General features: G+C 43.2%; 1 protein-coding gene across 3 annotated transcripts; it reads left to right on the top strand.

Annotated features, from left to right (window-relative positions):
• Positions 1-1,777: 1,777 nt before the first annotated feature.
• ETAA1 (ETAA1 activator of ATR kinase) lies at positions 1,778-23,947 on the top strand. 3 transcript variants are annotated; one of them, XM_063918411.1, is made up of 6 exons: positions 1,778-1,823; positions 4,304-4,444; positions 6,796-6,872; positions 9,087-9,193; positions 9,782-11,661; positions 23,466-23,947. In XM_063918411.1, exons 2-6 carry the CDS (start codon positions 4,357-4,359, stop codon positions 23,588-23,590), a joined length of 2,277 nt encoding a protein of 758 aa, XP_063774481.1. In that variant the 5' UTR covers positions 1,778-1,823; positions 4,304-4,356; the 3' UTR covers positions 23,591-23,947. The 3 variants fall into 3 exon arrangements, with proteins under 3 accessions (XP_063774481.1, XP_063774479.1, XP_063774480.1); XM_063918409.1 differs by lacking the exon at positions 1,778-1,823 and adding an exon at positions 1,841-2,243 and having other exon boundaries at positions 23,466-23,946; XM_063918410.1 differs by lacking the exon at positions 1,778-1,823 and adding an exon at positions 2,898-3,201.
• Positions 23,948-24,982: the final 1,035 nt, after the last annotated feature.

Raw genomic sequence — 24,982 nt, 5'->3', positions numbered from 1 at the left:
CGACACACAGCAGACACACAGGGAATGCTCTTATCGAAGACAGGACCCCACTAGCCCTTTGGGGAGACAGAGGGAGAGTTTGCCAGCACACACCCAAGCGCTATAATATATATGGGAACAACCTTATATAAGTGTTGTATCCTTATAGCAGCTTAAATATATAAAATATCGCCCAAAAAAGTGCCCCCCCTCTCTGTTTTACCCTGTTTCTGTAGTGCAGTGCAGGGGAGAGTCCTGGGAGCCTTCCTCACAGCGGAGCTGAGCAGGAAAATGGCGCTGTGTGCTGAGGAGAATAAGCCCCGCCCCCTATTCCGGCGGGCTTTTCTCCCGGAGTTTGAGATATCTGGCATGGGTTTAATACATCCATATAGCCTCAAGGGCAATATGTGATGTATTTTTTAGCCATAAAAGGTATTATACATTGCTGCCCAGGGCGCCCCCAGCAGCGCCCTGCACCCTCCGTGACCTATGGTGTGAAGTGTGTGACAACAATGGCGCACAGCTGCAGTGCTGTGCGCTACCTTCATGAAGACTGAAAAGCCTTCTGCCGCCGGTTTCTGGACCTTCAATCTTCAGCATCTGCAAGGAGGGTCGGCGGCGCGGCTCCGGGACGAACCCCAGGGTGAGACCTGTGTTCCGACTCCCTCTGGAGCTAATGGTGTCCAGTAGCCTAAGAAGCCAATCCATCCTGCACGCAGGTGAGTTGAACTTCTCTCCCCTAAGTCCCTCGATGCAGTGAGCCTGTTGCCAGCAGGACTCACTGAACATAAAAAACCTAAAAACTTTTTCTAAGCAGCTCCTTAAGAGAGCCACCTAGATTGCACCCTGCTCGGACGGGCACAAAAACCTAACTGAGGCTTGGAGGAGGGTCATAGGGGGAGGAGCCAGTGCACACCACCTGATCCTAAAGCTTTATTTTTGTGCCCTGTCTCCTGCGGAGCCGCTATACCCCATGGTCCTGACGGAGTCCCCAGCATCCACTTAGGACGTCAGAGAAAGTAGGTTAAGCCATAAATGCTAATTTCCATGAACTATGGGGGAGATTAATCAAAGCTTGGAAAGAGATAAAGTGCCAACCAATCAGCTCCTGTCGTTTTTCATACACAGCCTGTAATATTACAGTTAGGAGCTGATTGGCTGGCAATTTATCTCTCTCCATGCTTTGATAAATCTTCCCATAGGTTTACTATGTAAGGATATCACTACTACATGTTCATTACCACCCACAAAGTGTGTCTGCGCTAGACTGCAGCTGATTCTTTTCTGCAAGTCAATCGTCAATCTGCTGAAAACCATTAAATATATAAAATACTTACAGCGGAGATATTGTGCAAAACATCATTTCAGCGAGAAAATAAAAATTGTCTTAAAAAGTTTGAAAATATGCAAATCCAGCCATTTAATCCCAGATACACACAATTACCCAAGTGTAAAGTTCAACAGAATATGTTGGCTACTTAGGCCCCCATTTATCAAGCATTGGAGAGTGATAAATAGCACGGTGATAAAGTATCAGCCAATCAGCTCCTAACTGCCATGCTACAGGCTGTGTTTGAAAAATGACAGCTAGAAGCTGGTTGGTACTTTATCACCGTGCTGTTTATCCCGCTCTCTGAGGCTTGCTAAATCTTAGCCTTAATAAGGAAAAGTTAATAAATAATATAGACTACACACACATTGCAGTTCACCCTTGATAATGGCTATGTACATACAGTATGTATATATCAGACAGAACAAGCTCAGAGCAGCAGCAGGATTATGTGCTGTCTGTGTACTGCGCATGCTCCAGCGAAGAATTAGCCGCTGTGCGTACGGAACGTGAGGTAACGCCCAGCACTCTGACCTCCCGTCCAATCAGGTCCACTTCCGATCACACTGACCGCCAATCGCCTGTTTGCTTTGCATTGGGGAAGATGGCGGCGCCGTAGTGGTGGTGGTAGTTACGCCGTGGTCTTGTTTCCATCCCCGGCCGTCACTCCCCTAACTGTCTGCGCTGCGTCTCCGGAGCACCGAGACCATGATGAGCCGCAGGAGGCAGCCTGCACATAGCTCCCGCACGGCATCCGAGGAGGAGGAGACCGGGGAACGGAAAGTCTCCAGGGAGGGGGCCCCGGCCTCTGGCAGGGAGACCCCAAGCCGGAGCAAGAGCAGTAGGAAGCTGCGCCGGAGCGAGCGGTGCGGGGCTTCCCGCTTACTAAGCCCGACCTCATCATCTGTAGCCCCCCGGGGCGAGAGAGAGGAGGGTAAATGTGACCTCACACCCAGCCTGGGCACAGTGACAATGATCCTGAATATACATCTGTCTGTGTATATACACATGCACACACATTGCAATTAAAGTGAACCTGACACTACATTTGTGTGTGTATATGTATGTAATGTATACAAACAGGCTCAAGTTCAGCACATGGGACCCCTGGCCTATCAATTTCACTATCTACGTGGACATCTAATGCGAATAGTAACCTGTGGCGAGCGGAGTGAACACCGTGCCCGAAGCGTGGCGAGGGTACACTCGTTAATGTTCTGAACAAGTGTGATGACGTTCTGGAGCAGTTTAGCGATGATGATCCAGGTGGTCTCATGTTCTGAACTTGAACCATGCATACATACACATTGGAGTTAAAGTGCACCTAAAGATAGCTAGATATGGCTAGTTACGGAGATCGATACTTTATTAGGAGGGGGGGATTATACACAATGTGCCGGCAGCTGCACACGTATTGGCCATTTACGGTAGTGCCGACTTCACAAATTTTCATGTGATGCCATTGGGCACGTTGCGCCATACTGAAAATGGTAGATCACGTATACTCGCCCGTATGTCTATCTCACAATGCTGGTGCGGGTTCCCTGTTGGTATTATAACTTTATACATGCTGGTGATCTACCATTTTCAGTATGGCACAACGTGCCCAATGGCATTACATGAAATATATATATGCATGGTAAAATGTGTAAGTTACATAACACCTATGTTGGGATCTCTTCACCAGCATTGTGCGGTCAACATACAGTACCCATAGTGGCTATAGTGGATGTACTGCCCCCCGCCCCCCCCACATCTATTACACATACACACATTGCAACGTCAGGTGCTGTAGACAAGCTGCCTTGATTTCAGGTCACTGCTAACTGCCTGCAGAATGAAAATACACAGCTTTGATTTGTAATTTTTGTTGAATTGCAGAATGATACGAGGTAAGACCTCTTGTTTGTCCATAAGGGCTATCATTATTTGCAATAGGTGAAACAAAAGAACAGTTGCATATATGTACCCATAATACACCATTTATCTTGCTTATTTTGTAAATTTCAGTATTGACAGCGCGTTATGCTTTGTTTATCTCTTCAGTCATATTATGTTGAACTTGAGAGAATTTGTCAGAACATGGATACGTATACAAGGTTAAATGTACTGAGCTGTGGCTTTAACCCCTGAAATTTAGAAGGTCACTGATATTAGAAGCAAAACAAGGCGTATATTGATTTTAATATCAGTACAGTTTTGAATTTCAGGGTCATACCCGCCGAGAAACGGTGCCTTTCAAAAGCTGCCACTTGGTAAATTTACCCCATAGGGACAGGGGCCCAGATATATCAGGCATTGGAGAAAGATAAATTGCACGGTGATAAAGTACCAATTAATCAGCTCCTAATTGTTATTTTTCAAACGCAGCCTGTAGCATGTCAGTTAGGATCTGGTTGGTTGGTACTTTATCACCGTGTAATTTATCACTCTACAAGGTTTGGTAAATCTGGGCGAGATTCAGAAAGCGACCAGCTTCCAGTGCGATAACACTACACTGGTTCTTAAATTAACAAAACTTTGCTTGCTTTGGGCAATGATAAGGTTTTACCTTCGAAAACAACTGGAAGGATTCTCCCAACTGAATGAAACTGTTTGTTGCACTTTTAAAACATGATTATGCGAACATTGTAACATACACACCAATAAGTTCTCTTGTATTTCAGCATAGTGCTTTCTGAATGTCTATTGTTGGAGCTTGATATAGTGTGAAAAAATTATATCAAGGTGTAAGCTGTTACACAGCTTGAACGTCAAGCCGTCGTTTCATGGGCTGTACCATTATTCCTAAACTAAGCTTAATCATACAGTACTTAAATAATACCCCTCTCTTTTCCTAATAAATTGTTTATTGGTTAAGACACCATCTCAGTGCCGCATTCCCCCTTTAGCGCATTTCATTTTATCATCCCCGTGAGGTCGGTTATACCAAATCATTGCAAAAAGATGTATCAAGTTTAGAAAAAAACAATGAATGTTTTATTTCTTCTACAGACTTGTGTCCAGATAATAAGACCCCAAAGAGATTAACTAAATGTAAACCATGGATGTCTGCCATTAATTCTCCATACAATGATGCAGAACAACAGCAAGAAATATTTTGGGATCCCCATTCACCAGCACCCTTTAAATTAGGTAATAATGATTATTATATTTCATATGTTATGTACAGTTACTGTGATACTTCCAACGTCTCTTTTTGTACCTGGTTCATGTACTAGTGCAGTGGTTCTCAACCTCTGTCCTCAAGTACCCCCAACAGTTCATGTTTTCCAGGTCACCTAGCAGTTGATCAGGTGTATTCATTACTCACTGACACATTATAAAAGACCCACAGGTGGAGCAAATAATTTCACTTGCAATCCTATGAGGAGACCTGGAAAACATGAACTGTTACATGAACTGTTAGGAGACCTGGAAAACATGAACATGTACTTGAGGACCAAGGTTGAGAACCACTGTACTAGTGCACATAGCAGGTAGTATTAGATTTAGGTTACATGTTCCTGCTGGTGTTGCAAGAGATGTATCAAATTTTAGGGATACTACTTTATACCTCAATGAGGCCCATTGCAGTTATAAGGGGGAATTAAATTAGCTGTGGGGCTTACCACAGACTTTTACATCCTGATATTAATTGCGCGGCGCTATTCAATTACTGCCCACGTTAAACCCCAAGAGCGACTTAATGTTGATTTCTGATCACACCTCAGATTTTACCATGGGCTTACTGTGAGCGGTAATTACATAGCTCTAGGCACATAACCCAGAATTTATGCTTCACTGTGGATCTAACTGGATAACTCCGGGCATTTAACCCTGGAGCTAAAAGGCATAAGTCCTGCAGCTAATTTCGAAGTCCCACCTTAGTGTAAGAATAAAAAGGATTATTATTTTTTTTTTGGGGGGGGGGGGTTGTTTAAATCAAGTAGCCTTCAGCAGTTTCCTGCAATACATCATTGCCAGTACTAGTAGATTGCCTGTAACCTAAATCTAAAACTACATTTCCACTAATAATAGATCCAGGTTGTTCCAGATTATTAGTGTTTGGATGCAAATCCGTCCATTATCTTGGGGAAATGTGACATTGATTGCAGTGTCTAATATGTTAGCAGTGATATAAGGTAGTTGTTACACAGTTTAGCTATTCCTGGTCACTCAACTGAACTTCCAGGCTGCCACTGAGCACTTGGGTTCAGTGATGGTTTCCATCTTCCGTGACCATGCTGAGCGAATAAATTTGTGGGTCCCAGGAACCCCTCACTTTAAAAAATTGAGGTGCAACAGAAGGACAGGAAGCAGTTTGGACAGTGCTGGGGGAAGGTAGCAGTTGGTATAGAGGGGGTTATGGGCAAGCAGTTGTTGAGATATAGCCAGGGGTAGAGGGGAGTAAGGGCAGGCACTGCTGGGGGTAGGGAGGGATTAAGTAGAGAAAGCAGTTGGGGCAGTACTGGAGTTCAGGGAAGGGGCTTGCAGGTAGTGCTTGGGAGCAGTGAGGTGGTAAGTGCAAACAGCAGTTGGGACAGTGCTGGGGGGCACGAAGTTAGGATAGGGAGTAGTGGGTAAGGGTAGATGGCAGCTGTGGCAAGGAGGGGGTTAAGGTTCAGGCAGTACAGGGGGAAGGGAGAGGGAAAGGGTAGATAGTAACTGGGGGCAAGGAGGGGGTTTGGGGCAGGCAGGGCTTGGTTTAGGGAAGGGGTAAATGTAGTTAGCAGCTTAAAATAGTAGTAGTAGCAGCATCCAGCCCATCACCTGTCCACCAGCCACACTGTTTGCATTGTTTTTGTAGTGAAAGCAGCCAGACTATCTTGCCCCCCTCCCCCGGGCACACACTATATGCATTGGCTGCTGGTACAGTACCCCCTACTGCCCACCAGCCACACTGTTAGCAGCCCCGTCACTGTATTAATAACAGCACTCCCACCCGACACAGCACCAAACCAAGCCCCCACCTGCTACCTGTTTACAGTTACTTGAATCAGGGAGTCAGTGCAGCCACGTGCAGAGTGCCAGGCACAGTCTTCCCAGCTTCCACGTGTGGTACACTGGGTGCTGCCAGGGCTGTCGCCTTACTGGGTGCTGCTGCTGCTGAATCCAGGAAAGGCCCCAAATGGCTGGCTCCACCTCCACTTATTATACTCCTCCACATGTAGCCAGCCAGGGAGATCCAGTAGCCAGGGCATTGGCCGCAGCACCAGGCCAGAAAGAATTAAGAACCAGGGGATTGGCTGTAGCGGAGTGCGTGCCTGGGGACCCACCTATTCTGCAGTGAGTCCCCAGTACTCATTGTCAGGTAAAATGTGCGCTGTAGCGCATATTTGCGATCACTGTCTTTTCAAATAGGTAAATAAGTCATACACGGGGAGAAACAATGTTAGAGAGAAGTGTAACTTAATTTGATTATGATTTTTTGGTGGGGTGTTACTTAACATACCCACATAGCTGGATCTGTTCAAAATGTTTTTTGATGCTTTTTTATTCTTTAGATAATGGAAAGAAAAAACAGGCTGCAAGCAAATGCTCAGTTGACATTTCAGATATTGTTAATAGAATTGCTCCAAAGGTAACTTACTAGATGCAATATTTCATTTCTAATAAATGACCCAAGTAAATGGATTTATTTTTGTTCTTCCTTCTCAGTGGAAAAATAATGAGGAGTGTTGTGCTTAATTGTTTAAGGGGATATAACGTGTAGAACTGGGCTATTCGACATGCAGCCCTCCAACTGCTGCGGAACTACGCATCCCAGTGTACCTGCCACCGTTTCAGTATGCTCTAATAGCAAAATTGTGGCAGGGCTTGCTGGGATGTATAGTTCCACAGCAGCTGGAAGACTGCATGTTAAAGACCCCTGGTGTACGGCTTAAAAAAATAATCTAATAATTGCAGTATTCAATTCTTTCCATCCCCTTCAACACCTGTTCTGTTTCTGCTGATGGGCGTGGTCTCATAATTTCAGCTCGCTACCCCCAGGATAGCGAGGCGCCCAACTCTTTACGCAGCTAAACCTGATTACTGTGGGCGCGATAATGGGGATTACTTTAGAAAGAAAATTGGGCGTGATATCATGTGAATATCGCCAAATGTGTTTAAATATAGTTAATTTCAGTGATCTAAACTGAGTCAATTGAAGGATAAATATGAGGACTCTAGAAACCATCTGAACCTTTTCACACAGTACCGACCAGTGATTAGATGAAGAGGACCACATACATGTATATTGTGCGATTACTTGGATACCACCTGTTTAACAAAGTGAGGGGAACAATGCAAACATTGAAAGCGACAAGAACTTGCCATAAAAAAATGACAAGTACACTATTAGGAGAAGTGGAGACTTCTGTGCTTAGTCTTGGGAAGATGCTACATGTCTTTTTCCATTGGAAACTAATACTGTAAATTGTGTACTATTATTTCTTCTTTATGGTTACAGTATATCAGTGAATAGTGATAAGGACTGTGCGTCTCTGTTGTGTTATAAGATAAGTCCAACTTCTTTATAAGTAAGTTTTGAGGAATAAATGCCTTGATTTTATGTGCTTATTATAATAATCACAAAAGCTGGGTTATCTTTTATGGATTAACCGGTTTATCTTGAAAGTACTGTAGGTAGATCTCGATGCTTGGTTGCTTTGAAATGGTCCAAAACTTGTAGAGGAACATGGGGACTGTGTACACAGCCTGAATGCATCTTAGTATTACTTAATACAGGCAGGATGAAATTCCACCTTCATTATGCAGTACTGTTGACAGTGGTAGGGTATGTAGGCAAATACAGTTTAATAATCAAATATATACAGGGTGCATGATCTGTTTCTTTTAAATGTTTGTTATGAAGAGGCAGACTTTGCTATGTGTACAAAAGATCCGATGCTGCACACCATGTTTACCCCAAGCAATATCTTATTTTGTGAAGCCTGAGTTTGGTTTTGTAGTAACAAGATAAAAAGTAGAAAGACTTTTGCTATTGACGCTAACAATAATATACTGCAAATCTGTGTGTATGTAGCAAATAAAATCCTGGGGATTTGTTCATATTTTGATCAAAATATTTAAGCTTGCAGCCCATCATCATACCTCCCCACTGTCCCGATTTTCGCGGGACAGTCCCTTCTTTTGAAACTGTCCCACCCGTGGGCCGCAGTGTCCCGGGGTGGGGGGCAGTTGGGAGGCTCCTGTCACTCGTTGCTCTGCTGTAGGGCAGTGGTGAATAGACACTGCACGCATGCGCACAGCGTCTATTCAGAGACAAGAGAGACTGGGGGCATGCCAGCAGCTCACAGAGCGCTGGCCTTGCCCCCACAGTGACGGAAAACAGGGAGCGTGGCTCTCGATCGATCTTCCTTTTGCCAAGGTACGCCCCCTTTTCGGTCGGGTGCGGTTCTGCCACACACAAATCCCGCTGCGAGTTATGCATCATCAAGGGATCCCCCCTCTTGCTGAATATTGGGGTCCCTTGATAATGGTCTGCAAAGTTAAGTGTTTTTAGCAAAATATGAACAAAATCCCTGTGATTTTATTTACTACATTCACATAGATTTGCAGTATATTTGCAGTTAGTCATTCTGTTTTGTATACCTTTATGGCATTAATACTGTCACGCAGCTGGTACTATGTACAATAAAACAGAGCATGGGCATATCGCTTTCCTGTTTTATAAGATAAAAAGTGATTCAACATGAAATAAAGAATACTGTTTTTGAAGAAAAATGAAGTATTTTGATGTAGAGACAGAGAAGTGGCCTGACGCTGGTTATATTACGTGTACCTATTCTAGGATGAGAAGCCGGTGAACTCTGACGCAGCTTACCTCGGCGTTTGGATTGGAGATGATGCTATCCCATGTACACCAGTAGTTTCCCGGACCAGAACGAAAAAGAATAGGTACATTTTTCAATTGATCAAATACAATACTTGTTTTTTTTTTTTTTTTTTTTTTTTTTTTATTTCTATGCATTAATCTATTAACTAACGTAACTTTATACAGGTTAAACCTCTGAAGTAGCATTGCACGAACAGTATACCTGTAGGTCGGTGACTGGCAAAAGGCAGACCTCTGCTCCTTCACCTGCCGCCCCTAGCCACTCAATGTTTTATTATCCAATTTGAAACCTATAACTTGAAACACTTTTTTTTTTTTTAAATACCTACTGATGTTATTCCATTCATGTATCTCTTTGATGAAATGTATTATTATAGCTTAGTACTGAGTGTAAGCATGAAGAATGGTAGGAGGCCACCCTTACTGCTGGTTTCAGTTTGCCTGACACTGCTATAGTTCATGGAACTTTGTCAACACATGGCAAAATGCATTTACTGCTTGGGGGGAGATTTAAATGTTTGAAAAGTCAGTTGGGAGTCTGTTTTTTCCTATCTAATAGACAGGAAAAAACAGACACCCAACCGACTTTTCAAACATTTGAATTCCACCCTTGTTATCTAAATTGTCACTTTTTTATGTTACTACTGCAGGTCTAGCATTCTACCTACGGAAGACGAACTTATGAAGTTGGCAAAACAGCTAGACAGGAACTTGATAGAGCATAAAGACCAACATGTTGATGTGTTGATCGATTCAGCAAATACTATGGGTACTGTTAAGAACAGTCATGACGATTCTTTGCTAGAAGACATCCCGGAAGAAGATGATTTATTACTTGACCTGAAATCTGTTAGTCAGAGTTCAAATGTAGATGTCCTGCCCCAGATCAGCAGTCAGAGGTCCGTGGATCAGGATGCCGAAAAAGCTTTAAATGACCTTTTTGATTCTTCTACGCAGAAATGCAGCGGACGGTTAAGCCAAGGTTTATCAGATGTTAGCACCAGGAGCTTACATGAAGTTCACGTAGATGCAACAAGCTGTATTGAGAGAGAGATTTTGCACTTTAATCACCAACAATCTTGTAAAAAGGTTACAAATTCAAATCAGTGTAGTTTTAGCACAACGTTAAACGCAGATGCATCTGAAGGTGTAAACAAATATTCTATGCTAAATATTGTTAAACCAAAAGATGCTGTGCAGTCGTCTGATGTGGTCCAGTCCGTATCAAGCAGCCAAGATGACTTTGAGGATGACTGGGGGACTGATCTTCTTGATGATGATTCCTTTATTATGCAGATTACTCAAAATCCTGATTTGATAGCTACCCCTAAAAACAGCATGTCTATGGATAAATCGGGCCAAACAAAGGTGGATAATGTTAGAGGGAAAGTTATTGTTAAGTCCATAACCACTTCTACCTCTAATAAGTTGAATAGTTTTAAGTTTGTGCCACCAAAATTAAACGAGTGTAATGGAAAAAACAGTAACTTACATAGCCCAGAGTTGCCAAATGTCAAGAAAACGGAAAATAATGCAAATTACAAGAATATTAAGAGGGCAGCTTCTGGTACAGGACCTCAGATGATGTTGAAACCGGAAATACACTCGGGACTACAGATGACAATAAATAGTAACAGTAACCTAGTACGTGATGGAAATCCTTCCAATATTTGTGAACTTTCTAAAACCTCTAATGTGACTAAGAACTTTTCATTTAAATCCTCAACGTTTCGTGAAGGAAAGGACCTACCTGTTAAAGAGTGTACCCAGGCTGTGCCACAAACACATTCCTCATGTATAACCAAGGACACTGTCCTGATGGACGAATGGGATGATCCTAAGTTTTCCGATGACGTTCTGGACATGTTTTGTGAATCTGATAGTCTTTGGGAAGAGAAAGAAGACGATGATGATCTATTGTACCAAGTTTGTGATGACGTTGAAAGGTTAACGCAGGTTCTGATAACTAATGAAAGTAATTGTCAAAAGGAAAATGCTTTGTTGCCAAGCTCCAGTTGCAAAGCGATTGCAAACACGAGATCAAATATTGACATTGCAAGTCGACAAAATAAAAATGAAAGCCATGCTCATAAATTCAATGGCCACGTAGAACAGTGTAATAAGACAAATAATAAAGGGGCCTCCCCTGCCACGGTCAGTGGAAATTGCTCAAACTCTTATCAAAACAAAGGTTTTCTGAGGTCTAAATCTGTGCCTTCTGGAGTGGAGTGTAAAAAGCCAATGCTCAATGAGTCTCACTCACAGAATCTTCTGAAGCCACAGACTGTTACATCCAATGCAGCAAGTTCATGTGCACCCTCAAAGTATTCTTTTACAAGAATGAAACCTTCCCAGGCCACATCTGTTCACACGAAACATCCTGCCGCTGCAAATGAAAGCAGTTTTCACTCGCAGGACGTCGGTGAAAGTAAGAATAAAAGAAGCAGCTTTATGCAGTCAAGCATACACTCCAGTCAGCAACCTTCATTAAAAAGGCACATTTCAGAGTCTACCCTGCACTCTTCAAAAGGTAAGTGTGAAAAGATTCTAAGCTACGCTAAAATTAAATGGAATACAGTATGTGTTGAAAGTTAAACTACTGTTCCTTCTAGGCTGTTTCAACAGGGTGCTGCACCCTGCCCATTTTTGAAATGTGAAAAAGCACCCTGCCCTTTTTCAGTGCACCCTGCAGGACCATAAATCGCCCCCTTGTATACAGAATGCAGCAGTCAGAGTGCATGTTACAATGTTGTTGTCTACTCCTTGCCCACCTCTGAAATTGGAACACAATTTCTATCCTTAGTCAACTGGATGGCAGAGGAGGCACTGTAAATAACACAGCACTCTGATAAAGAGGGAAAGAACAGGGTAAGCAGTGAGCATGTACTGCTTACAGTATTTCCCTAGTAGAACAGACTTATTTTTCCCCTATATATTTTAACCCATTGTTTAACTTTTCTGTTTTATAACACATACGGATTATAACTACTTCAGCACTGGAAAAGACATTTATAATTATCTACTTATGTATATGCTACAGCCGATCTTTCAAGAAGACTGGACATATACAGTATGTTTCTCTGTACAGATGTTAGGTGTCTTATATGTATGCATGGGTATATGGTTAACTACGGGCAAAATGTATGTACAAAAACTATAAACATATGCTCTATGCTTCGTGCGCAAAGCGTCACATCAAAAATGTGCCCTTCAAAATACAAATGTGCCCTCTTCAATGCTCAGCACCCTGCCCTAAAAAAATCCTAGAGTGAACACTAGTTAAACTGATGCAACTTTCCCACAATACTCATTTTATGGGGGCAATTGATTCTCCACAATCTCCTTGGGCACATTGTTTAAATTTACGGTAGAGCTACATCGCAGATTATCCTGTGCAATCTCTTAGCTGCAAAAGAATTCCTTTGATGTTCAAGGCCGCAAGTTGCATAATTAGAATGTCAGCTGCACTTCTTGTAAGGGTGCAGCTAGGTTCACTGATAGCAATCACCAATTACCAGCAAATAAGCTATAAATATGAAGATAGAACATGCACTTCCATGAGGGGATGGCGGTAGTAAACGAAATGGGGGAGAAGTTGGGGGGAGGGTAAGAGCAGGCGGTAAGGTTACTAACATGGGTACTAAAAGGGATTTTACCAAAGCACTAACCAATGACGATTACAGGTCATCATTGCTACATAAGGTGAAAGATGTCCCTAACGCAAGGGAAAATACTTATCTTAGTTGTATGTATGTAAACGCCAGAAGCATTACTGGTAAAAAGGGTGAACTAGAAATACTTGCAGCAAGCAAACAGTATGATATTATAGGCATTACTGAAACTTGGTGGGATGAATCTCATGATTGGACAGTCAATCTAGAGGGCTATACACTGTTTAGGAGAGACAGACTAAATAAAAAGGGTGGAGGGGTGTGTCTTTACGTAAAGCCGTTTTTAAAACCTGATATACGGGAAGATATTCAGGAGGGGACTGTAGACACTGTCGAGACATTGTGGGTAGAAATTGCATGCAGGGAAAAAGGAATAAAAAAGTTAGTATTGGGTGTATGCTATAGGCCGCCTGGTATCAACGCATCTGATGAGGAATTGTAACTAAAGCAAATTGAAAGAGCAGCAGGAGTAGGAGACATAGTAGTGATGGGAGATTTTAACTATCCAGAGATAAACTGGAAAAACGATTCATGTGATACTGCTAGGGGCAATATGTTTTTAAACACACTTAATGATAACTACTTAGTCCAACTAATTGAGGAACCAACTAGGTACAATGCAATCTTAGACCTGGTATTAACAAACAATGGGGATTTGGTATCAGGTATTATAGTAGGGGAACCCATAGGAAACCGCGACCACAATATGGTCACATTCAATATCAGTTTCCATAAACAGCCCTATACTGGCTCAACTAGGACTCTAAACTTTAGCAAAGCAAATTTTGAAAAGATGAGTGTATTTTTCAGGGATATTGAATGGGAAGGTTTGTTTTTAGGAAAAAATACTACAGAGAAAAGGGAGGTACAGGTTGAGTATCCCTTATCCAAAATGCTTGGGACCAGAGGTATTTTGGATATGGGATTTTTCCGTATTTTGGAATAATTGCATACCATAATGAGATATCATGGTGATAGGACCCAAGTCTAAGCACAGAATGCATTTATGTTACATATACACCTTATACAGACAGCAGGAAGGTAATTTTAGCCAATATTTTTTGTAACTTTGTGCATTACACAAAGTTTGTGTACATTCACACAATTCATTTATGTTTCATATACACCTTATACACACAGCCTGAAGGTCATTTAATACAATATTTTTAATAACTTTGTGTATTAAACAAAGTTTGTGTACATTGAGCCATCAGAAAACAAAGGTTTCACTATCTCAGTCTCACTCAAAAAAGTCAGTATTTCGGAATATTCCGTATTTCGGAATATTTGGATATGGGATACTCAACCTGTACTAAAATTCCTGCTAGCTAAAAATACACTCAAATTTATTCCTATGAGTAGCAAAAAAAGGAATAAAAATCATAAACCGATGTGGCTTAACAAAAAGATTAAGGAAGTTATGGGCAAGAAAAGGCGAGCATTTAAAAAATACAAATCTGACGGGGAAGCAGAGTCATTTCAGCACTATAAGGAATGTAACAAAATTTGCAAAAAGGAAATAAGAGCGGCTAAAGTAGAAACTGAAAAACTAGTAGCAAAGGAAAGCAAAGCGAATCCCAAAAAATTATTTAAATACATTAATAGCAAGAGATTAAAGAAGGAGAGTATAGGCCCTTTAAAAGACAAGTTGGGAGTCTTAAGCAAAAATGATAATGACATAGCGGACACACTAAATGAGTTTTTCTCTAACGTCCTAGTGGATGCTGGGGACTCCGTCAGGACCATGGGGATTAGCGGCTCCGCAGGAGACAGGGCACAAAAGTAAAAGCTTTAGGATCAGGTGGTGTGCACTGGCTCCTCCCCCTATGACCCTCCTCCAAGCCTCAGTTAGGTTTTTGTGCCCGTCCGAGCAGGGTGCAATCTAGGTGGCTCTCCTAAAGAGCTGCTTAGAAAAAGTTTTTAGGTTTTTTATTTTCAGTGAGTCCTGCTGGCAACAGGCTCACTGCATCGAGGGACTTAGGGGAGAGAAGTGAACTCACCTGCGTGCAGGATGGATTGGCTTCTTAGGCTACTGGACACCATTAGCTCCAGAGGGAGTCGGAACACAGGTCTCACCCTGGGGTTCGTCCCGGAGCCGCGCCGCCGACCCCCCTTGCAGATGCCGAAGATGGAAGAGGTCCAGAAGCAGGCGGCAGAAGACTTTTCAGTCTTCCTGAGGTAGCGCACAGCACTGCAGCTGTGCGCCATTGTTGTCAGCACACTTCACACAGCGGTCACGGAGGGTGCAGGGCGCTGGGGGGGGCGCCCTGGGCAGCAATGTATAATACCTTTTTATGGCTAAAAATACATCACATATAGCCCCTGGGGGCTATATGGATGTATTTAACCCCTGCCAGGTCTCAGAAAAACGGGAGAAGAAGCCCGCCGAAAAGGGGGCGGGGCCTATTCTCCTCAGCACACAGCGCCATTTTCCCTCACAGAAATGCTGGTGGGAAGGCTCCCAGGCTTTCCCCTGCACTGCACTACAGAAACAGGGTTAAAACAGAGAGGGGGGGCACTGATTTGGCGATATGACTACATATATTAAAATGCTATAAGGGAAAAGCACTTATATAAAGGTTGTCCCTGTATAATTATAGCGTTTTTGGTGTGTGCTGGCAAACTCTCCCTCTGTCTCCCCAAAGGGCTAGTGGGTCCTGTCCTCTATCAGAGCATTCCCTGTGTGTGTGCTGTGTGTCGGTACGTGTGTGTCGACATGTATGAGGACGATGTTGGGAGGCGGAGCAAATTGCCTGTAATGGTGATGTCACTCTCTAGGGAGTCGACACCGGAATAGATGGCTTATTTAAGGAATTACGTGATAATGTCAACACGCTGCAAGTCGGTTGACGACATGAGACGGCCGGCAAACATATTAGTATCTGTCCAGGCGTCTAAAACACCGTCCGGGACGTTATAATGCCCATTTTACCTCAGTCGGTCGACACAGACACGGACACTGACTCCAGTGTCGACGGTGAAGAAACAAACGTATTTTCTTTTAGGGCCACACGTTACTTGTTAAGGGCAATGAAGGAGGTGTTACATATTTCTGATACTACAAGTACCACAAAAAAGGGTATTATGTGGGGTGTGGAAAAACTACCTATAGTTTTTCCTGAATCAGATAAATTAAATGAAGTGTGTGATGAGGCGCGGGGTTCCCCCGATAGAAAATTATTGGCGGTATACCCTTTCCCGCCAGAAGTTAGGGCGCGTTGGGAAACACCCCTTAGGGTGGATAAGGCGCTCACACGCTTATCAAAACAAGTGGCGGTACCGTCTCCAGATACGGCCGCCCTCAAGGAGCCAGCTGATAGGAGGCTGGAAAATATCCTAAAAAGTATATACACACATACTGGTGTTATACTGCGACCAGCGATCGCCTCAGCCTGGATGTGCAGCGCGGGGGTGGCTTGGTCGGATTCCCTGACTGAAAATATTGATACCCTTGACAGGGACAGTATTTTATTTACTATAGAGCATTTAAAGAATGCATTTCTATATATGCGAGATGCACAGAGGGATATTTGCACTCTGGCATCAAGAGTAAGTGCGATGTCCATATCTGCCAAAAGATGTTTATGGACACGACAGTGGTCAGGTGATGCAGATTCCAAACGGCACAAAGATGTATTGCCGTATAAAGGGGAGGAGTTATTTGGGGTCGGTCCATCGGACCTGGTGGCCACGGCAACTGCTGGGAAATCCACCGTTTTTACCCTAAGTCACATCTATGCAAAAAAAGACACCGTCTTTTCAGCCTCAGTCCTTTCGTCCCCATAAGCATATCTGCCCAGGGATAGAGGAAAGGGAAGAAGACTGCAGCAGGCAGCCCATTCCCAGGAACAGAAGCCTTCCACCGCTTCTGCCAAGTTCTCAGCATGACGCTGGAGCCGTACAGGACCCCTGGATCCTACAAGTAGTATCCCAGGGGTACAGATTGGAAAGTCGAGACGTTTCCCCTCGCAGGTTTCTGAAGTCTGCTTTACCAACGTCTCCCTCCGACAGGGAGGCAGTATTGGAAACAATTCACAAGCTGTATTCCCAGCAGGTGATAATCAAAGTACCCCTCCTACAACAAGGAAAGGGGTATTATTCCACACTATATTGTGGTACTGAAACCAGAAGGCTCGGTGAGACCTATTCTAAATCTGAAATATTTGAACACTTACAAAGGTTCAAATCAAGATGGAGTCACTCAGAGCAGTGATAGCGAACCAGGAAGAAGGGGACTATATGGTGTCCCGGGACATCAGGGATGCTTACCTCCATGTCCCAATTTGCCCTTCTCACCAAGGGTATCTCAGGTTCGTGGTACAGAGCTGTCACTATCACTTTCAGACGCTGCCGTTTGGATTGTCCACGGCACTCCGGGTCTTTACCAAGGTAATGCCCGAAATGATGATTCTTCTTCGAAGAAAATGGACGACCTCCTGATAAGAGCAAGGTCCAGAGAACAGTTGGAGGTCGGAGTAGCACTATCTCAAGTAGTTCTACGACAGCACGGGTGGATTCTAAATATTCCAAAGCCGCAGTTGTTTCCGACGACACGTCTGCTGTTCCTAGGGATGATTCTGGACACAGTCCAGAAAAAGGTGTTTCTCCCGGAGGAGAAAGCCAGGGAGTTATCCGAGCTAGTCAGGAACCTCCTAAAACCAGGAAAAGTGTCAGTGCATCTTTGCACAAGAGTCCTGGGAAAAATGGTGGCTTATTACGAAGCGATTCCATTCGGCAGATTCCACGCAAGAACTTTTCAGTGGGATCTGCTGGACAAATGGTCCGGATCGCATCTTCAGATGCATCAGCGGATAACCCTATCTCCAAGGACAAGGGTGTCTCTCCTGTGGTAGTTACAGAGTGCTCATCTTCTAGAGGGCCGCAGATTCGGCATTCAGGATTGGATGCTGGTGACCACGGAGGCCAGCCTGAGAGGCTGGGGAGCAGTCACACAGGGAAAAAATTTCCAGGGAGTGTGATCAAGTCTGGAGACTTTTCTCCACATAAATATACTGGAGCTAAGGGCAATTTATAATGCTCTAAGCTTAGCAAGACCTCTGCTTCAAGGTCAGCCGGTATTGATCCAGTGGGACAACATCACGGCAGTCGCCCACGTAAACAGACAGGGCGGCACAAGAAGCAGGAGGGCAATGGCAAAAACTGCAAGGATTTTTCGCTGGGCGGAAAATCATGTGATAGCACTGTCAGCAGTGTTCATTCCGGGAGTGGACAACTGGGAAGCAGACTTCCTCAGCAGGCACGACCTCCACCCGGGAGAGTGGGGACTTCATCGGGAAGTTTTCCACATGATTGTGAACCGTTGGGAAAGACCAAAGGTGTACATGATGGCGTCCCGCCTGAACAAAAAACTGGACAGGTATTGCGCCAGGTCAAGAGACTTTCAGGCAATAGCTGTGGACGTTCTGGTAACACCGTGGGCGTACCAGTCGGTGTATGTGTTTCCTCCTCTGCTTCTCATACCCAAGGTATTGAGAATTATAAGACGTAGAGGAGTAAGAACTATACTCGTGGCTCCGGATTGGCCAAGAAGGACTTGGTACCCGGAACTTCAAGAGATACTCACAGAGGACTCATGACCGCTGCCGCTAAGAAGGGACTTGCTTCAGCACGTACCATGTCTGTTCCAAGACTTACCGCGGCTGCGTTTGACGGCATGGCGGTTGAACGCCGGATCCTAAGGGAAAAAGGCATTCCGGAAGAGGTCATTCCTACCCTGGTCAAAGCCAGGAAGGACGTGACCGCACAACATTATCACCACATGTGGCGAAAATATGTTGCGTGGTGTGAGGCCAGGAAGGCTCCACGAAGAAATTTCAACTCGGTCGATTCCTGCATTTCCTGCAAACAGGAGTGTCTATGGGCCTCAGATTGGGGTCCATTAAGGTTCAAATTTCGGCCCTGTCGATTTTCTTCCAAAAAGAATTGGCTTCAGTTCCTGAAGTCCAGAAGTTTGTCAAGGGAGTACTGCATATACAACCCCCTTTTGTGCCTCCAGTGGCACTGTGGGATCTCAACGTAGTGCTGGGATTCCTCAAATCACATTGGTTTAAACCGCTCAAATCATTTGAAATATCTCACATGGAAAGTGACCATGATGTTGGCCCTGGCCTCGGCCAGGCGAGTATCAGAATTGGCGGCTTTGTCTCACAAAAGCCCATATCTGATTGTCCATTCGGACAGGGCAGAGCTGCGGACTCGTCCCCAGTTTCTCCCTAAGGTGGTGTCAGCGTTTCACCTGAACCAGCTTATTGTGGTACCTGCGGCTACTAGGGACTTGGAGGACTCCAAGTTGCTAGATGTTGTCAGGGCCCTGAAAATATCGGTTTCCAGGACGGCTGGAGTCAGGAAAACTGACTTGCTGTTATCCTGTATGCACCCAACAAACTGGGTGCTCTTGCTTCTAAGCAGACGATTGCTAGTTGGATGTGTAGTACAATTCAGCTTGCACTTTCTGTGGCAGGCCTGCCACAGCCAAAATATGTAAATGCCCATTCCACAAGGAAGGTGGGCTCATCCTGGGCGGCTGCCCGAGGGGTCTCGGCATTACAACTCTGCCGAGCAGCTACGTGGTCGGGGGGAGAACACGTTTGTAAAATTCTACAAATTTGATACCCTGGCTAAAGAGGACCTGGAGTTCTCTCATTCGGTGCTGCAGAGTCATCCGCACTCTCCCGCCCGTTTGGGAGCTTTGGTATAATCCCCATGGTCCTGACGGAGTCCCCAGCATCCACTAGGACGTTAGAGAAAATAAGATTTTACTTACCGATAAATCTATTTCTCGTAGTCCGTAGTGGATGCTGGGCGCCCATCCCAAGTGCGGATTGTCTGCAATACTTGTACATAGTTATTGGTACAAAAATCGGGTTATTATTGTTGTGAGCCATCTTTTCAGAGGCTCCGCTGTTATCATGCTGTTAACTGGGTTCAGATCACAGGTTGTACAGTGTGATTGGTGTGGCTGGTATGAGTCTTACCCGGGATTCAAAATCCTTCCTTATTGTGTACGCTCGTCCGGGCACAGTATCCTAACTGAGGCTTGGAGGAGGGTCATAGGGGGAGGAGCCAGTGCACACCACCTGATCCTAAAGCTTTTACTTTTGTGCCCTGTCTCCTGCGGAGCCGCTAATCCCCATGGTCCTGACGGAGTCCCCAGCATCCACTACGGACTACGAGAAATAGATTTATCGGTAAGTAAAATCTTATTTTTTCAACAGTATTCACTAGAGAGGACCCATTTCAGGGACTGACACACAATCTCAATAATGATAATATCCCACTAATAGGTACTTATTTAAGCGAGGAAGTAGTCTGTGACCGATTAAAACATTTAAAGATTAATAAATCACCAGGGCCCGATGGTATTCACCCAAGGGTTCTAATGGAGCTTCACTCTGAACTGGCAAAACCGCTATCTTTGATCTTTAAGGATTCAGTTATATCAGGTATGGTTCCCAAAGACTGGCGTATAGCGGAAGTAGTGCCTATATTCAAAAAGGGAAGTAAAGCTGAACCAGGTAATTATAGACCAGTTAGTCTTACATCTATAGTGGGGAAAGTATTGGAAGGTATTCTAAGAGATAGTATTCAGAAGTTCCTTGAAGTCAATAAGGTCATTAAAAGGAATCAACATGGGTTTATGAAGGACAGATCCTGTCAAACCAACTTACTTGGCTTTTATGAAATAGTAAGCGCAAACCTAGATCAGGGTAAAGACGTGGATGTAATCTTTTTAGACTTTGCCAAAGCGTTCGATACTGTACCACACATGAGACTTATCTACAAGCTACAAGAATCAGGGCTAGGAAGCACAATATGCACTTGGGTCAAAAACTGGTCAGATAACGGAGCAGCGCGTTGTGGTTAATGGATCTTTTTCAACTTGGACTGAAGTGCTAAGTGGTGTGCCGCAAGGCTCAGTATTAGGACCGCTATTGTTCAATATTTTAATTAACGACCTAACAGAAGGTCTAGAGAGCATGGTGTCAATTTTTGCAGATGATACCAAATTGTGTAAGGCTATAAATACAGAGGAGGATGCCGAGTCTCTTCAGAATGACTTAGTTAAATTAGAAGCATGGGCAGCAAAATGGAGAATGCGCTTCAACACAGACAAGTGTAAGGTAATGCACTGTGGTAACAAGAACAAAAATTACACCTACCTACTTAATGGGGTAAAATTAGGGGATTCTGTACTGGAAAAGGACTTAGGTGTCCTCATAGATAGCAAGCTAAGCAGTAGTACCCAAAGTAGGACTGCAGCAAAGAAGGCTAATAAGATATTAGCATGCATAAAACGGGGTATTGATGCTAGGGACGAGAGTATTATACTCCCGTTATATAAATCACTAGTGAGGCCACACCTTGAATACTGTGTACAATTCTGGGCACCGTACTACAAAAAGGATATCCTGGAGCTTGAAAAGGTACAGAGGAGGGCGACCAAACTAATTAAGGGCATGGAGACGATGGAATACAAGGAAAGGCTTGAAAGACTAGGCATGTTTACATTGGAAAAGCGGAGACTAAGAGGGGATATGATCAACATCTACAAATATATAAGGGGACAATACACAGAGCTTGCGCGGGACCTGTTTTTGGTTAGATCAACACAGAGGACTCGTGGACACTCGCTCAGGTTAGAGGAGAGGAGATTCCGCACAATACGGCGTAAAGGCTTTTTCACGGTAAGGACAATACGTGTTTGGAATTCCCTGCCCGAGGGAGTTGTAATGGCGGAATCTGCAACACCTTTAAGAATGGGTTAGATAAATTCCTAATGGATAAGGATATCCAGGGGTATGGTGCATAGTCATGCATTATAGTTACTATAAATAGGGATAAAATGCAAAGGCTGACAGCAGCATCAGTCAGAAATTTTAGTCAAATCATCATGCATAGGAGACCACAAATAGGTTGAACTCGATGGACAATTGTCTTTTTTTCAACCTCAGTTACTATGTTACTAGGTGACAAGGATAAAAGGATCAGTAGCCCAACTAGGCACAGATAAAGTTGGAAAGGTGTGATTCAACCCAGAAACCACCCAAAAATCAAAACCGAGCATCACAAGTCAATGTAATGTGAGGTGTGGCTATTACATAACAAGACTGGTGCTATAGTGTACATTTAATTATATTAAGTGCATTTTATCTCCATCCTCCTTCTATGTACTCGTCTTGTGCATCCACACACCATCTTAGCACAAACATAAGATCTCGATGCAAAACTTGCCTAAAAAGTTTCTTTGTTGATGATTACCGTTTCTGCTATCATTGGGATGTGAAGTCGATTTTTTTAAAAAATGCAAACAATTTTCTCTATATTTTCCTTAATTTTGTTTGTTATTGATGTGCAAGGCCTTCCGGGACATTCATCATCTTCGACATCCTCACGGTCATCACTAAATCTTTTGTGCTACTCAAACACACATGCATGTGATTTATAATCTGCCCCATAAGCCTCGGTTAGCATATGGAAAGATTTGGTCGGCGTTTTGTTTACTTAAAATTTTTATAAATTTAACGTGTTGCTCTATTTTGGACTAAGCATTTTTACGACGCACAGAAAAAACACAAATTCTTCGAACGCTGGGTCACATTCAATTAAGTGTAGTAGCCGCCGACACCTGCTATGAACATTAATTCACAGTAGCTTTTTTTTTTGCTTGCAGGCTTTGGCGGTGCAACCAGAAATTTGCTACCTTAGCTGGCCAGATTATGTAACAGATTTTTTTGCACTTAATTGAATCTGACTCCTGGAGATTTACTTGCTATGGCCCCACTTACCATTCGTTTGTTTTTTCATTGTACTTTAAATGATTGATTTTGCAGTTGCTTCAGTAAGAGCAGTTTTAGCATCACAAATATTCCTAATCAAAATTGCAAGAAAACCATGAAAATGTCCAGAACGTTGAGATATGCGTCACTGAGTCAACATTTACACACGTTGGCGAAAACACACAATATTATATACGAAATACAAGTCATCCATAACATCATTCGATATTGTTCACCCCGTTCCCCCATACCAAGTGAAATAGGTTTGCGCACATTATATAAGTTACAGTTGGCAGGAAGGATAAGCAATCTTTGGAGATATAAATGTTATGGAAGTACAAGAGAGAAAAATGTGGAGTGGACTAACTTAAGAGATAAGGTGCGGGATGTAGAGAACTTTTGTAACCTAAGGACGAGTTGGCCATCTTGTGTGTAGTGTTCGCTAAAACCAGGTTCATGCTGTATTTTGCTGTATCCTGTTGCCACCAGCATTGACAGCCAGCTATGATTGGTTAGAAAGTGCTGCTAGAGATACAGGAGTGTTCTGATGGTGCAGCTCTGTAATCATGGGAGACATTTTCTGTTAATGGGCATCAAAAGCTTTGTACGGTATCTACTCTCTGTCCATATATACCCTCTTCATTTACGTTAATAAAATTAAGTTACAGTACAAATAAAAGCATGTGCTTTAACATGTATAAAGTACATAAATCAAACAACATACAGAATGTGTCTTTGCAGTTACAATTGTTTTATTTAATGTGGTTCTTACGTTACAAGTAGATTTTTATGCTGGGCATGACAGGTAAATTTAAGCAGTATATTTTACAAATGTTTTTTTATTTTATCTGTTTTTTTTATTCCAGTATTTGTCTCAGACGACAGAAATAAGAGATGTTCAATGGAAGAGATTGAGCGGAAAAAACAGGAAGCTTTGGCTAGGAGAAAAATGAGAGTACGAGCATGTTCGAATGACAGTGCACCAACGTGATCTGTCACCACTCTTATGTCATCAAACGAGACATGTTCTTTAGATTATTAATATAGTTTCTCTGTGAGAATCTCAGTTTATAATTGCCAGCAAGCACTATTTTATTATTTATTACAAATTGTTTACAGTGTTAAACTGTGTTTTTTCCCCACAATTTTTGGATAACTGAAATATCCTGTTATTTTCAGGAATAAAATATGTTGATTGTATTTATCATGTTTTCAAAAAATACTGTCCTTGAGTCTTATTTTCACTACACAGCAAAGCAAATTCCTAATTTCATAGCACTTCTAAATGTGTTTATATGTTCTTTGTTGAAATACATTCCCTATTTTTTTTCTAATTGCTCACTGTTACATATGTTAAATAAATAGGATTATCTCTTATTTGTCTGATTCATATTTGTTATTTAAGTAACATTTTCTGGTGTAATTATCTCTTGCATGGGGTTGCGGTGAAGATGGCGGCTGTTGGCATCCCTGCAGTCGGAATACCGACACCCATCGAGATGTCAACGCTGAAATCCTGACAGCCAGCATCTCGACCATAATTATGGTGGGTTGGGGTGGGGAAGTGGTTTGCTTAGGCTTAAGCGCCACCCAGAGGGTTATTGTTAGGCTTCAGGGGAGGGGGGGGGGGATTGGCGGGAGGTTAGGTTTAGGCAGTAAGGGGAGAGGTATAGGCAGTACGAGGGAGTTTAGGGTTAGGCATTAAGGGTGGAGGTTAGGGTTAGGCTGTGGAAAGGGATGGGGGGGGGGGTAACATGCTTGCCTCCCCCCTGTCGGGATTTTCGAAGATCAGGATGCCGGCGTCGGTATTGTGCAGGTTATTTCTACGAGATTCCACTACAAAACTATGCAGTTTTCACAAAAATCGGTTTTGTAGTTTCTGCGCTAACCTGGGGCTGACAGACACAATGCTGTTATAATATTACTATAGATGTGTGTATATGTATGCACGCATACATGTATAGGCACATACATGTTTGATGTGTGAAACAAAAATGTCTGCATGGAACTTTGAACCAGTCCCAGCTGGTAAATGTTTAGAACATGCCATATCTGGCACGTGGCCGCAGGTTACTGACAGCACTGCTGTATATTAACAATTTGAACACTATAGGTTAATACAAATATACTGGGGCATGCATAAAAGTTCAGTAGTTTTCTTTCCAAAAAAACTGAAATGTACCCTCTCTCCAGTATGTTGTCTTGATTTTGTCCTGTAGCTAGTACGTCCATAGGCTGTAGCTATAAAATAATTTTGAAAGCACAAAGTGTACCATAAAACACTTGATTAGCATCAATAAATGGAGAAAATGTAGCGCAACAGGGACATTGCCAAGATCAGGATGTGCTATAGTTAAAGACAATACAAGGAGAAAATTCATCA

This window comes from Pseudophryne corroboree, chromosome 4, assembly GCF_028390025.1.
Source record: "Pseudophryne corroboree isolate aPseCor3 chromosome 4, aPseCor3.hap2, whole genome shotgun sequence".
NCBI lineage: Eukaryota > Metazoa > Chordata > Amphibia > Anura > Myobatrachidae > Pseudophryne > Pseudophryne corroboree.
This window is presented reverse-complemented; position numbering and strand designations above follow the sequence as displayed.